This window comes from Amphibalanus amphitrite, unplaced genomic scaffold, assembly GCF_019059575.1.
Source record: "Amphibalanus amphitrite isolate SeventyFive unplaced genomic scaffold, NRLGWU_Aamphi_draft 000022F_arrow, whole genome shotgun sequence".
NCBI lineage: Eukaryota > Metazoa > Arthropoda > Thecostraca > Balanomorpha > Balanidae > Amphibalanus > Amphibalanus amphitrite.
This window is the reverse complement of record NW_024881518.1, coordinates 1739277-1755399: the sequence shown is the minus strand read 5'-3', so window position 1 is coordinate 1755399 and position 16123 is coordinate 1739277. Positions and strand designations below refer to the sequence as shown.

Here is a 16123-nt window from a genome sequence, read left to right as displayed (position 1 = left end):
TGGCGTGAGCTGTAGTTGGCTCTCAGAAGCATGATGCGATTTTTAGGGAGTTGCAGAACGTGCAGGTAACGAGATACCTACTTATGTATTCGTGGCGGATTGATAATACGTCTTGCTACGAGCTACCCTCTAAAATGGCTGCAAAGAAAAAAAGAATAATCCTCGGAACAAATCACTGAGGCACAAACTTTCTCCACATTTTCACTTTTTACCAGAGGTCATACGCTCCTCCACATAACACACACCAGCCCACGGACGGAGTCCATGCCTACATACACTCTACAATACCTAGACAGTGTAGGTATGGGTCAGTGACCATACCACGCACCAGCTCAGTTTCGAGCTCGCAGTCTCACCTTCATAAGAGCCACATCCAGCTGATCGGTGACAAGATCTCCGTCGATCCGACGACGGCGGGTATCCAGGCTGTCGGTGACGATCATATACGGCACCTGTGAGGGAGATTACGATCATATACGGCAGCTGAGAGGCAGATTACGATCATATACGGCACCTGTGAGGGAGATAACGATCATATACGGCACCTGTGAGGGAGATCGCGATCATATACGGCACCTGAGAGGGAGATAAAGATCATATATGGCACCGGTGAGTGAGATCACGATCATGCCTAGCACCTGTGAGGGAGATGACGATCATATACCGTGAGGGTGAGATGACGATCATATACGGTATGCAACTGTGAGGGTGGGACTATACATATAGACAACTGATACTGTCGGTCGGAAATGTCTCGTATATCTCAGATGTTGACTATTCTTGACATTTGTTCGCGGAGGTACGGGCATTAACCCGGTGGCCGCTGGGCCTCCGCGCCACCCGCCGGCCGCTGGGGGGGCATATAGTTGCCCCCCCCTTTACTTCTGCGACGATATCGTCGCAACGCGAAGAGATAGAGAAGCGAAACTTTGCACACATCTTTCTGAATACCTAGCCGAGGTTGTGTCCAAATTTGGTGTCGATCCCATTTGAAATGACGTCACAGTGACGTCATAAGTGGAATTATAGATTTGCGACTCTCATATTCCTCACGATACATCAGATATATGGGACCGAATATAAAGGGTCGATTATTGGTCAGAAACTAGATGGAAGTGTAGTTAGATGTTTTAGGATGACAGCGGGTGCTATCTAGTTCATTTACAGTTGAGTTTCATGCTCAGCGTTGTAAGAAACGGTCCATATCGGAAAACGACAAAACTTTATGACGTCACTGTGACGTCATCTTAGGTGTTACAACCACCAAACTTTCCTCAAACATTGCCTAGGTATTCATTTGAAGCTATGCCAAGTTTCACGTTCGTAGCTCATCAGGTTTCGGAGATATTTCACAAAACGTAAAGGGGGGGCAACTTGATGCCCCCCCAGCGGCTCGTGGGTTAAAGGTAGTGTGCCAGCTTTCCTGGACCGTATGGAGTTAATGGCCCAGATAAGGAGAACCGGATTTTTAGAACTTATCCATACCTTCAAAACTCATGGAAACGTCTTAAATTCTTCAAATTTTGAGTACCCCAGTGCGAAATTCGCCCCGACGCGGACGGGTTGTCGGTCGTACCCCAACCACATTTCACACCACTATGAACAATAAATGCACACACTGAAATCGCTATTACCGATATGCTCATCCAATCAAGTTTCGATAAACCCGTTCATCATCAGCTCCTGCGGTTTCGAACACGCCTGTTAGGTGGTGCGGTAGACCGCGCCCAAAGCCAGGGCCCCGGTAACGTGAGGTAGCCGAGTCGGGGCAGCGTGCGCTGACCCAAGCCGGAGCCGCGCGTCCTCCCGGTGTCATGTGATAGCCCGGGGCTGCCCGCGGGGATGCGGTAGACCGCGCCCAAAGCACACAGCCGCTATCAGGTTCAGAAGTGGCCAATACCCTAATTTTCGACAAATTTTAAAGCGTGATTTTCTCACATTTTCTGGTCGTAAATTGATCAGACTGTATAAAATATCATCCAGAAAAAATATTACTCATTCTGGTACAGATTGGTGGGCTCCCAAAGAACACCGTTTTGTTTTGCTCCGTGAGACCGAACTTGTGCTGCGATTTTCATGTAAATGTTGACGAGTCTCCTGTCATATTCTTTGCTTGAAAATGCGCAAGTAAGATATCAGCTGAAAGGGGAAAATGTGCGGAATCCATTGGTAACAAAAGTGCATCTAAAAAACTTCCCAATCAATTATTATAAGCTAATTGTTGCACACTTGCACAAAGCAGAAGGGCTTGAGGATTTAAATATTTACATAGGCCTACCAAAAAACGCACAGCGTGCTTCACATCGAGGCAACGTCCATAACATATACCGTACAATTGCGATTCATTTGCTGCAAAAATTAGGTCGGCATCACACTGCCGGCAAAAGTTATTGCAGTTCTAGTGACGCTAGGTCGCCGCCCGGCCGACCCCGGTCAGGTCGGCCGGGCGGCGGCCGTGCAGCTGACGTCCGTAACGGTTCGGCAGCTGACCAATCAGCTGCGAGAGAGGAGCGCGGTCCGTCTAATCGCCCCCGGCAGTTGCTTGTGCTGAGGGGTGCTCGACGCTCGTGTCGATTGCATTTGTTGGTTGTCGATTGTCGAATGACTTGTGGGTATACCTTCTGGTGACCAATAAATGTACGTCGTCTTAACAGAATGTAGTCTGATCAAATTCAATAAAGCAAAAAGACATCCAGCCAACAGAATATCGTAAGAATGTCCGATATGGTTGATAACATTCAGAGTTTTGGGGAGCAGCCATCGACCAGAATGAACGTCATTGGCTTTTGTATGTAACATTTGCATTGCTTTTGGAAAGTTTCAATCAGATATCTTCAGAAATGGCAATGTTATTGGCTTTTGCATTTTACCGTAGTCAGTTAATCACAATTTTCGATATTGCAAAGGCAATTTCAGTACGTTCTTGACATCGAAAACCAAAATGAATAGCATCATCGTGTTCCAGAGCTCAAATTGCATCCGATGCACATCTTTTTTGTTGATAATGCTCAACTTCAAAATTTGACCTTTTTGACCTCGCCGTGACCTGACCTTCATTTGTCGAATGGAAATAGTTTCGAATCGGACGACCCAGATGACATCATTTGGAGATGCTTTTGCCGAAATGGACCATTAAAGATGTGTCGCATGACCTTAAAAATGTATACATTTCCTCCCATGACCCTTTCCATGACCTTTTGTGACCCATGACCTTTCCATGACCTTTTGTGACAAAGTTACGTTTCGTTTATCAGCTATTCCTATCAGAAGCCGTTTGAACTTTTAGTATTGAACGAGTAGTTTCGAAGACAGCAGGGAAGCTATGCAGAATCCCCTCCCGAGTCACCCACGTTATGGGATATACCCATCATCCGCGGATTACAAGCAAAAATATTTTTTTACGGCAATGATGTATCAGCATGGATGCTCATACGTTCCCATATGTGACCTTACGGTTGACTTCACATACAATAAAAATTCCTTGGCAAAATGTCAACTGGTTAACGAGTTATCGCATTTTGGCCACTTCCGAACTCAAATAGCGGCTGTGTGCAAAGCTGCGGCCCCGGCTTGGGTCAGCGCACGCTGCCCCGACTCGGCTGGGGCATTCCACGTCAAATCAAACACCGAAATCCGTCATCCCCTTCGATTTTTCTGAAAATTTGTAGGCAGACTGGGCATGGTTCAAAACTGAGTTACGTATAATATTTTCGAAATTTGATAACGTATCGCTGAGATATAGGTCATCGAATATAGCGAAAAATGCCACACATCAATTTTTTAAATGGCTATAACTCTGGTTCCTTTTCTGAGGCCTGTTTCACTAACAAATAAAGTGTGTAATTACAAAGAAAAAACTTGAGTTTAAAAGAAATAATTACCAACAATTGAAATTTGGATTTCACGAAACCTTCGGGCATGAATTTTGAGTTTAAAATTTACCAACTTTTTTACAAGAAAAAAGTTTGTAAGAAACATCGAAATCGCAAACTTTCTGTTTCACGAAGACCAAAAACTTGAAAGAAAACGTTGTACTTACAAACCCGAAATTACAGTGGCCCTTACGTTTGAAATTTTATTACTTTTTGTGCAATGATGCAAAGCAATCAATTATTTAAAACAAATATGATATGCTGAGTCATTATATGCTCTTTTTCACTTAGCACATTCCCTACGAACCAGCTACGAGCAATAAATAAATATCGTCATGTTTTGTCATTCGCGCGCCATAATTGCATTCAACAGTCTTCTGCTATCAAATGTTTTACGTGTTATTTTCTTTCAATAATAAGATATCGTGATCTATCATTTATACCATTCAGAAACAGCATCATTATTTTTAATTTATTCCTGCAATTTCTGACATGAATACTAGACATAGTTTGATAAAAAGAAGCAATATCTGTAACATGTTATAGTTCTTGATTAAAAACAATTTTACTGTTTACAAGTTTATTTACCAACTCTTTTTATCGGAGGTGCCGCTGGTGATGAAGTTTAGTGAAATCCAATTTTACATAGTTTGCAAAAATACTTATGAATTGTAAAGTTCAAACACTTGTAATCGCAAGTTTTTAGTGAAACAGGCCTCTGGTATCAAAATGATATTAACAGGGTCTTATAGGCAATTGATAAGGCTTTGATTTTTAATTATAAAATTAAATTGAAGTGACCTTGAAATGCTTTTGACCTTGAATTAAAACAGAAAAATTTAAATAGCAAAAAACACATCACCTTCGATTTGGCTAATTTTTACATATTATGTCCGTCACAATGTTCCTAACCATCTGTGAAAAAATTGGAGTGGGCCATTCATAACTTTCGCGGCAAACGCCGTTTTCATGCATCAACATCACGCAACCGCGCGTGACCTTGAAAGACAGAGTCAAGACATGCTTGCTTGTGTACACTTTCTGAAATGAATGATTGCTGATTAGTGATATCCTAAACTCTGCGAGAATGGAAATGCATAGTCATCGTAGTCAAGCATTCACGTTCCATAATAAAAGTGTCTCAGGCAAACGGTATTTTGCGGTGAATTTTGAGCCGTGTGGAAATGCATCATGAAGTAAATTCAACGAAAACATTATCACGCAACGATATCTTCACGTCTTTTGATCTTCACTATACGAAAGAACATACATTTTATAGTATGTATGGGGAATTCCTAGTTAATCCAATAATAAATATGGCAGTTAAAGGCCTGCTAAGAGTAACATGTCGCCGGCTGCAAGGCGGGCTCGGCCGATGCGGGAAATGCAGCAATCACAATTTTCTGTTTACACGTTCATATTTCAATTGTTTACCAACCGATTTTCAAAGTTCTTTCACCATAAGATTGCCTGTACATTTCTTAGTCTTCTCACAAAATTGGACGCGAATCGAACGAAATCAGCGGTAGGGAGCGCGATGTAAAGACGGAACCGTTCCGTTCCGTCCCGGCACAGTCTACAATTCAGGCGGCGCGTAGCGGTCGGCGCCGGCTGCCGAGTCGCCGCGTCGCTGCGGCGACAGGATGTTCACTTTACACCGCTATTTCTAGAACAGTTGTAAACCGATTTTCTTATTGCTTGCACGATGAGATGTCCAATTCAATTCTTGACAGGTAGCCATAATTAATTTCGCATTAATCTTATGAGATATTGGCGAAAAACAGGAGGGGTGGGCGAAATTCGCTCTTCCTCCTCCACTGCGCGTGCTAACATACGTTTGCATATGTGCAATTTTCTTCAAAACTTATGAATGGCCCACTCTAATTTTTTCACAGGTTGTTAAGAATATGGTAGGCAATAAAATATATGAAAATGAGCCAAATCGAAGGTGACGTGTTTTTTGCTATTTCGATATTTGTGCTTAAGAACAGAGTTAAGCAAATTTCAAGGTCATATATTTAAGTAGGTGCAATTCTACAAATGCTTAAGAAATTACCTAAACAGTGAGGGTTATTTCATTCAAATCAAACAAGTACAACCAAAGTTATGGTCGTTCAAAAATATAAAGATGCAACATTTTGTAAAAATTTGATGCCCTATATTTAGAAGACCTGTGGTCAGAATGTGCAAAAAACATCAATGTAATGTCCGGGGCCACACAGGAACTTGCTCACAAATTTATAATGAAATCGCTGATGGTAAGGTGCAAAACAGCCGATTTTTGTTCGATTTGACGTGGAATGCCCCGGCTACCTCACGTTACCGGGGCCCTGGCTTTGGGCACGGCTTCTGCTCATACTTTGTGGTGCGGTGGTGGTGCGTCGGGCTGCGCGCTCTGACTTCGGCCAAGAAAAATGCGTCAGCTGATCATTGTCATTTCTGCCACTTGCGTGTGGTGAAATGGGGTCATAACTTATGAGACGGCTTTTTCATATCAATTATTTTACATAAAATCATATTTCAAACCATACATAATGTTCGATAGCCAAATAAAAGAAACAATACCAATACAGGCTTACAGTTTAAGGCTCGACATTGTGTTGTCTACGATTAGACAGCTGATAACTCATTCCCGTACGTCGTATGGTCGTAACCTTGGTCGTAACACTATAATGACCTTTGCTTATTGTCACATGTGCGCCGCATTCGCGATTGTTGCCGACGCCTGTTTACAGGTGAGCCCACTACAGTTGTTATACATATCTAAAAACCGATAAACTTTTAGGCGAAAAAGGCACTATTCCAGGCCCATTTTTGATTTTTTTGCGATATTAGGTAAAAACAGAAGCTTCTTATCCTAGGAAAAATAAAATGGGAAATCTTTCAAAGGTGGCACACTACCTTTAAACGTAGCGTAGGTGGAGGTGCAGATTATGAGGGTAGATAAAGAAAAAGCAGAGCGAAAGTCGAAAGAGGCAGAGAAAAAGGATGGGGAGCAGCTGAGGAGGAATGATGCAAGAGACTGTTGATATTGAGATGACGAGCTAACGACCTTGGGGACGTCGAAGCTGCTGGCGTGAACCAGGGAAACATTGTGAGAGCTTATGGTGATTGGAAAAAAACGCAATGCATAGCAAAACAACAACGCACGTCTTCAAAAACAGCCACACCACAGCTCCGCATTCATGAGCTAAGTTGAGAGAAACAGCGATCAGTCATAAATAATCTCTCAAAACCGATATTCGGCAAAATCGTTCCCTTCCCACGTAAAGTTATTCTGACTCCCACCCGCCAAACAAACGCGACAGCAGCCATGACTATACATTCTTCGGCGGTGCTCAGATTCTGCCTTTCCCATCACAGCTGGAAGTTGAGCGGCGCGGCCGACGGCACCGCTAGCCACTTTGGTGCAATCTCGGCGCTCCGGGGACAAATTTATCTCCTCTATGGACAGCCGGCCGGCAGCGGAACGGGCCGTGTGTCATCCGACCGAGAGAAAAACTGGGCCGGGGAGAGCCGGGTCGACGGGTATGTTAACACGACGGCCACCGACAGGATCCATACTAGGATACCCTTCGACAGAATACCCCGCAAACACAAACCGAGGGGAGGGTTCATGAAGGTGACTTTAATTGTGAGATCGTAGCAAGCTCACTTTATCTCACAGAAATGAGAGCTCACTGTGAGGTGTGAATCACAAAATTTCAAGCCAACCAAAATGTTAAGCTTGCGCTATAGTTGACGTTAAAAAATGAACTCTTCGGTTCCGATTGGCTGGCTGCGGGCTTTGCTTACTGCCTCGAATATCACCTAAACCAAAAGCGCTTTCGCATAACCGACTAGCAGTCTCCTAACTCTACCTCAAACGCCTGCAATCAAAAACAATCCGTACAATAGATCCCTGCGCAATGCACATTCAGTTCACAGCGACACAGAGCAGGCCCGGTGTCCCACCGACATCACACGGCCCTGCTGGCCCCTACCGCCCACCCACATACATTTCCACCAGCCCGGGCCGTCCGTCGACTGAGGCCCAGGCCATCCGCCGGCTCCGGGCAGGGCCATCGGATCCGGCGCGTGACGGACGACGCCCCAAACGAGTCTGGCCACGCCACCGAGACGCCACCCGTCTGTCTGTATGTCTGTCTGTCTGTCTGTCTGTCTGTCTGTCTGTGTGGGTGCCTGGGTGAGCATCTGTGTGCCTGTGTGACGTGAGTCTGTCTGTCTGCTTGTTCAGGACAGATTGTTTGTCGCTCGGGGCACTGTAACCACTGGTGGATCCGGGGGGGGGGGGGGGGGCATTCGGAGCAAAGTTCCCCGCGGCGCTCGAAATCGACAAAAAAAAAAACGTGTTCTAGCCCGCGCGGGGCTGGGGTCTCCAGCCGAACGCGCGGGGCTGGGGGGGGGGGGTAAATTTTACCCCCCCTGTTATCTCCCGAACTAATGGTCCGATTTGGAAAATTCAAACGCCAATCGAAAGCTCTCATCACGAACTACTAAAAACATGTACTTAGTTTAAAGTTTGAGGTCAAGGTCAAGGTCAGGTCAAGGGTACAAATTGCAAGTTTCTACAGTATCGGCCTTGCACCGTAGTTGCCGAAGAATGGAGTCATGGACTGAGACTGATCGCCCAAAACGTGTTCTTAGGCTACCAAGACAATATTCGTTGCATACAATATCATTCAGAGGTCAAGGTCAAGGTCAGGTCAGGTCAGGTCAGGTCACCAAAAAACAAAATATAGAAAAGGGCATGTGCGACACATGTTTTATGGGTCATTTTACTCATAGAATTCAATAGGCACACTCAATAAGTGATATGGACCACCTCTGGATGAATTTCAGGTCGAGGTCAGGTCAAGGTCAGGTCAAGTGAGGTCAAATTTTGAAGTTGGTTGTTAAGGCCTAAAAAGGTGTCTATCTGATGCAGTTTTTCACGGCGAATCGAATGGTGCTATTTTTGTTTCCGTACGAGGTCTAGAACTTCCAAAAAAGTCATTTTTCAAAAATTTTGTGTGTCGTGACGTCATAAAATTTTGAATAACTCCCACATTTTTGAACCGATTCTTCTAAAATTTGGTATGTAGGTGCACATAGACCACTTCTCTGACATATATTCCGGTTTTTTCGATAGACTTAAAATTTTGGATTTTATAATGATTTTCCCAAAAAAGTCAGTTTTTTGAAAAAATTTAGGCCAAAATCCAAAATTTTCAAAAAACCGAGATAGCCATTTGATAGACAAAGTAAAATTACGTATAACCTTTTTTGTTACGTCTTGATTCCTTTAAAAATGAAGATGTTAGCGGCGTTTGAACTTTTGCCGTTTTTGAGGCGAAAATCGCGAACATGACGTCACTAAAACGTCAATTTCTCAAAAATTTTCCGACGGATTTCGCTCAAATTTTCAGGGAACGTGTCAAATTGATGTAAGAAAAGGTACTGAAAGTTTGGCGGCGCTGCGCGCCGCCGTTTTTGAGATATCGCAAAAATTCGCGAGGGGGGGTAAAATTTACCCCCCCCCCAGCCCCGCGCGGGCTAGGGTAAAAAGAAAATTTAACAAATGCTGGTCGGAAAAAAACTTGTTTTAAACTGAGCAGCAGTGCGCAGGTAATGAATCAAAATACTAGGATTTCTTTTTAATTTGGATAAACTCTCTGGGTTATCCCCCCCCCCCCTGGGCGCGTCCAAGACATATTTCTGGATCCGCCTATGGCTACTGTCACCGCCTGCCGCCGGGTCTGCGGCACGAGCACAATGCCCAATGGTCGCAGATGAATGGTCGTTGCGGGCCGGCCCGATGGGCAAACGGTTTCCAACGGAACGTTAACGACAATTACTTTTTGTAACAAACATACAGATTTGCATCTCTTTATATGAAGTATTTGCATATCTTTATGGCGTCACAATGTTGAGGTATGGAGCATCAATCGTTGGCCCGTTTGAGGGGCGTCACCGTATTAATGTCTGCCCTTGCATGGGGCGCGTCGGCCAACCGCGTAATCAGGCCAGTGCGGGCGAGCCCCCCCCCCACCCCCCCCCCCCCACCCCCACCCCCGGGCATTCCCGTTTGAACAGGTCGGTATCGGGATTTGTATTTTCCAGTCTGACTATGAAATTACGCTCAATACAACACCGCAGGTTTTGACTATTACGTCTTCCCGGATAAAGAAGCTAAGGAACATCATTCCAGCGAGGTGATGAGTTGAACAAAAATGCTGCAAAAAGGGATCCGCTGTAGCTGGAATCGATTGGCAATGTCCTTCTGAACGTTTCCTGTAATCTCCGCCTCAAACAGCGCCCTGCATCACATAGGTACTGCTGAGATCAATCACAAGCTTATTTATACCGGAGTCTTTGCGACGGAAGAGTATTGGACTGTTTATACTAAGTGTAATTTTATAAAAAAAAAATGTTGCCTACTCAGAATCTATCCATTCCCTCGCCAGGCAGTCACTCCGTGCGGGCTGACATCCGGTATGTACGGGTTCGATATGATGCAACGTCACAGACCAGTGGTTCACAATACCCGCCGGGGACGGCGCCACCTGGGGGCATACCTTCTCTGTAAAATTCCCAATTGTGTCCCGAAGTGTCCCGAATGAGTCCCGAATAGTGTTGAAGGTATAGCCGCATTCGGGATGATTCGGGACTAATTCGGGACGATTCGGGACTAATTCGGGACACTTCGGGACTCTTCGAGACAATCGACACATCGAGGCGACTCGGTCGCTGATTGGCTGAGGCGGGGGCATAACTCGGCCGCTGATTGGTTGGTGCCGCCAGCCGACGCTACCGGCGCTCCGCCGCAGAGGCGGCGGTTGCAGTCGCAGCTGGGGACGGCCGGCGGAGACGGCGGGTAGTGGCGGCGGCCGCCCAATAGATAGTTATATCTATTAAAATATTATCATATATATTATTAGATATATAATTACTCTGGGGTATTGAGTACGTAGTGCAATATAAACATATTTATTCGTTAGCGTCCATAATGTCTCTGTCTGAAGCCAGAGAATTGTGTTATTTAGCTTCCAACTTGACCACAGTACAGCGTGTCCCAGAATTGACCGAACACTGTTAATCAGTGCATAAGATAAGGGAAAAATAATTGCACTTTTTTATCGTCCGATATAGCCAGTAAGGGTAGCTTCGAAATGGCACATGCAATAGACACGCTAACTACAACATTAGCCGACAATTGTAGCTAAATGCCAGACGATGCTGGCTTCAGTCGTTTTACGGGTCTCCCGAAACTGGTTGTAAGACGGTTTTCATTGACCTCTTGCCGGTGGATAATATAAATATTTTCGATTAACTTTGCATCCAAACTGTTCCTAGGCCATAAGGCATTCTCTCCCAAACCAAAAATTCTACGTACACCACTGTTGCGCTGTCTGGCATCTGAAGTGGAGAGCCTCCATGCCTGAACATGGCGTGACCTTTTTTGGCTTCCAACAGATTTGATTTCCAAAACAAACCCGGTTATGGCCATTCAGCTCACGACAACCAGTTTTGTAATGCTTGAATATTACCGCAGTAGCAATAGTAGCAATCTGTGTTAACGGTCGTCTTTGGGGAATGGGGCATCGTATCAAGCTGAATTAGTGCACCGTGGCTCAAAATGTCTCACATTTTGATTTTCGACGCCGAGTGCCTGGCCGTCTCCGCTGTTGGGGCGTTGTCACCATCTGACGTCCACACACGACTTTTTTGTCGCTTCAAAGGGCAGAATACCTTCGTAGGACCACAAAGTGTGTTTCCATTCACTTTTTTGTTGCATGTGTTATGATTTATGACTGCTTTGTAGCGATTTGCGCTGTCTTTCCGTTAGTTTTGGCATATTTTTCAGATGAGGGGCCCCAAATTCCAAAATTTTGTCGAAGATAGTGGTCAAAAGTAGACTGATGTTTCGTAGCTAACCCTGATCTGTCGTTTAGCTTGTTTGTTTTTTTTTTGGTACCTAGATGGGTGACGTTTGTTGTCCATGACATATGACGTTGTCATGACATATGACGTCCATGACGTTGTCCATCTAGGTTGCAACCCCCGCGGCCTCTTGGTGTTGAAGAAATTCGTTCCCTTCATCTGAAAATGGGCCTTGCGCAAGGCCCTATCTTCAACATGGAGCGACCGTTAGTTTGACGTCACCTCGTTTAGTCATTCTGATTTAAATGGGTTTGTTCGTTGAAAAATCGCTTAAAACTTGGTCTGAACTTTGTTGTGGTACCTACAGAGTAAAAAGAATCAGCTTTATGACAGTAATGTGGCCTGGGGAAGGAGTTAATTTTGGGCTGTGACGTCACACATTTGAAAGTTTGTGTTTGGAATATGGGAAGCCTAAGATGTTTAACCCTCGCGGGCCCGGGGGGGGGGGCGTTTTTCGCCCCCCCCCCCCCTGGCGAATATTTGCGATAACTCCCGAACGCTTAAGGATAGGAAGGCGAAACTTTCAGTACCTTTTCTCCCATCAATTTGACATCTTCTGAAGTAAAAAATTTGGACCTAGCCCCCTTGATGACGTCACAAGGTCCATTTTTCTAGACCCCTGCACGGCAAACTTCGGCGTCACAGACGCAAACTTCAAATAGCTACTAAAAATAGAGTTTTAGAGATAAAGACAAATTACGAGCACGGCTGTGTAGCGTTTGACCTAGAGAAAAATAGAAAAATAGTTTTGGTGACCTGAGGTCAGAGGTCAGGTCAACGACCCCGAAATGTGGTTTTAGTTTTCGCAAATAACTTCGACAAAAATGGTCATAGAGCTACGGCAGTGGTACCATCGCATTCGCCTTGTCAAGCCGCGTCGAATGATATATATTTTGTTCGGAAAAGGTCAAGTTTCATGTTGACCTCATGTGACCTCGAATGACCTCTGGTTGACCTTGACGTATGAAAGGTCGTTTATGATGGATTTGTACCCGCTGATCACGAATCTGGCATCTATTTTCCTCTAAGCCGTCATTTGGAGCTTCCGGATGGCAAAATTGTCTTATTTATTATTACTAACTTGAATCAGTGAAATAGCCTCTAGCAGGGATACTCTTCTGTGACCTTGACCTTTGAGCAGCCTTGTATCGTAAGATGAACCACAAATATGGAACTGATAAGCCTCAAAACATTTCAAAACATCTTGGAAGTTAGCACGCAAGATGTGCGAAAAAGTGCCAAGTTTGAGGTCAATTTTGAGCGTGACCTTGACCTTGACCTTTGATTTGGAGCACATTTTCAGAATCCTCAGATTCTCTTCTTTCGTTTGACACCCAATTTTGCCGGTTTGATGCAGCCTGCCGTCCTCTAGAAGGCTTACTTTGAGATCACTACACATGTGCCGGTTTGGCCTTTGACCTTGACCTCTGACCTTGAAAATTGACCTGAGGTCAAAAATTTAAGGTGCATTAGAATCGTCTCGTAAGGACCTTTCGTTTGGTATCGCTTTTGTTTCCGTAGCTCCCTTATTTACGGAGTTAGACAGGGGGGCGAAAAACGCCCCCCCCCCGGGCTGCGGTGGTTGGGATTACCCCCCGGGCCCGGCCGGGTTAATGAAAAATACCTAAATGCCAGAACCGTGTTCCTGGTCATCCAATCTATAAAGTCGGGCACAATTTAACTGGTTTTAACAATATTTTAGAAGGTGGGATAGTTCCTTTAAGTAGGAATAAACCTGAGCATAGTTTTACGGGTCTCCCGAAACTGGGTGTAGGCCTGTTTTCTTTGACCTCTTGGCTCTTGCCGGAGGATAATACGATCATATAAGATAAACTTGACATTAAAGTGTTCCGCCATAAGGTATTATCCCCCAAAACAAAAATTTCTGCCTACACCACTTTTGCTGCGTTTTTTACATCTGGAGTGGAGAAGCTCCATGGCTGAACATGGCGCGACCTTTGGCTTCCAACAGATTTCGTTTCCAAAACAAACCCGTTCATGGCCATTTGGTTCACGGCATCCAGTTTTTGTACTGGTAGAATATTACCGCAGTAGTACTCTGTGCTGACGGTTGTCTTTGGGCCATCACATCAAGCCCAATGAGTATACGGTGGTTCAAAAGGTCTCACAATTTGATTTTCGACGGGTGCCTGGCCGTTTCTACTGTTGGGGCGTTGTAGCCAGCTGACGTTCACACACGCCTTTTTCGGGCGGATCAAACGACATAATACCTTCGTTAGACCACAAAGTGTGCTTCAATATACTGTTTTGTTGTATATGTTATGTTTTTGGGATTAATTGTAGTGATTTGCGCTGATTTTCCCGTAGTTTTCGCATATTTTTCTGGCGAAGGACCCCAAATTCCAAAGTTTTGTCGAAGATAGTGGTGCAAAGTAGACTGATGTTTTGTAGATAATCCTGATCTATTGCTTAGCTAGTTTTTAGCTAGATCGGTGACGTTTGTTGTCTATGACAAGCAACCACCTGTTTGACAACTGGTGCATGGCCCTTTTTGGCCGAGCTCAAGCTTGTCAATCAGGTTTATCTCTTGCTCTCTCTGGCTTCGTTAGATGATATAATTGCGCTTTGCTCAATCCTAATTGCTTGCAGATGAGCTGCCGAAGCTCTCCAGCAAAAACCATGCCGAAAGTCCGTTTACAAAGTTGAGAACGGGAGTTGATTCACCATGGTTGCCTGTTAGTGGCTTAAGCTGAAAACGGAAAAGGACTACTCTTACTTGACTCTGGAATCTGGATAATAGTTGATACTTGATTCGAGTCGTTACCGGCCACCAAAAGCACACAGTCCCTAAGCTCGATAGCTAAGAGATATCTTATAAAAGCATGATGCTTGTTTATCATTAGAAGCGAGCGCAGTCGTACTTTTAGCCAGAAAATAAATGTTCGGGTAATTCTGGAACACCCTGTACGTACACTGATCTCATTTTAGTTGCGTGTCTAATTATACCGGGTCTGGCATGAGTTTTGTCGTATCAAAAATATGTTAAAAACTCTGTAAGATGCCATATATCCCGGCAGTTGCTGGGGTATTTCGTCACCCACCGTTTGCTGGGGGGGGGGGGGGGGCGTTAAACGCCCCCAGCCGATAGCTCGAGAATAATAGGCGCAGCGAAACGCACGAGGCGACAAACGAAAGAACGCGACGAGACGCTTCAGATGAGTACTTTAAAGTTGAATTTTGAGGTCACAGGTCGGGTCAAGGTCAGGTCAAACACCTGAAATCGGGCTTTCAGTAGCATGGACCTCAGCACTTCGCAATGAGCGCTTCTCGTCATAAACTCTGTCAAAACGGTGCAAAATCCATCATATAAGGCCTACAAGAGTGTCAGCTCCATGTAGGGGTCAGTCAAGCATAGGTCAGGGTCAAGGTCAGGTCAACCGGGTAGGCACATACCCCGAAAATCAAAACTGATATTCGCAGCCTGTGACACATGTTTTATGGGTAATTTGGGGCGTAGAACACGATGGTGACATTCATTTTATCATAAGTGTACGTGTTTGGCTAAAAAAGTTCAATTTAAGAAATGCATGTATCATGGTCGTGAAGTAGTCACGAGAAATTACCAAGCTTCAGATCAAGATTTTGGAAAATGGGAAACGATAATCAATAATCGAAGATAGCCATTTGATTGTTCATGGTATTGGCAGTGTAATGCCGTTTACGGCATGTCTGTATGTCTATTCTGTGATTTTATATGATTTTTTGAACATATGCCGTTTTTGGTCGAAAACTCAGAAATTATGACGTCACTAAAACCTCGATATCTCACAAATTTTCCAACCGATTTTTTTTTTAACTTAATCACAATAAACTTCAATCAATTCCCTACAGGTACCCAAAATTTGGCGCGCCTGCGGTGCGCCGTTTTTATGCTATGACCCGGCGAAAAAGTGGGGGCGTTTAACGCCCCCCCCCCCCCCAGCACCTCGCGGGATATGTAATTCATTTTAACGTTCAGCACAGACAGCACCTATATTCCCCACGTACAGGGACTTGAGCACAAACGCGATTTGGTCTGCTGGCAATCAGGTTATGCAGCACAGACGGCTTGCTTTTCGACCATTCCCTTTTGAGCTGTAACTGCAGGGCGCCGGGGCTGGCCGCCCGCTTCTGTTTGTTCAGGCCCTGCTGGACGATAGCTTAAAGTTCCTCGATCAGGATTTGGTCCGGATGGTAGGCGGCTAACAACACCTCCTTCCTTCAGAAGTCCGGCAGGTTCGATTCGCACCACCGCTGGGCCTTGGCAGAACGATGAGCCGTTTGAGTCCGTGCTGCACGAAAATGCATGTCGACCTGTCATCAAACGT

The 16123-nt window shown here is 44.9% G+C and overlaps 1 protein-coding gene across 2 annotated transcripts in view; it reads right to left on the bottom strand.

Annotated features, from left to right (window-relative positions):
• Positions 1-16123, bottom strand: part of LOC122392276 (tektin-4-like) — a 127706-nt gene that overhangs the window by 74704 nt on the left and 36879 nt on the right. For both annotated transcript variants that reach the window (XM_043386966.1, XM_043386974.1), the window contains exon 4: positions 357-452. In XM_043386966.1, coding sequence (XP_043242901.1) covers positions 357-452 — 96 coding nt within the window. The remainder of the gene's footprint in view (positions 1-356; positions 453-16123) is intronic.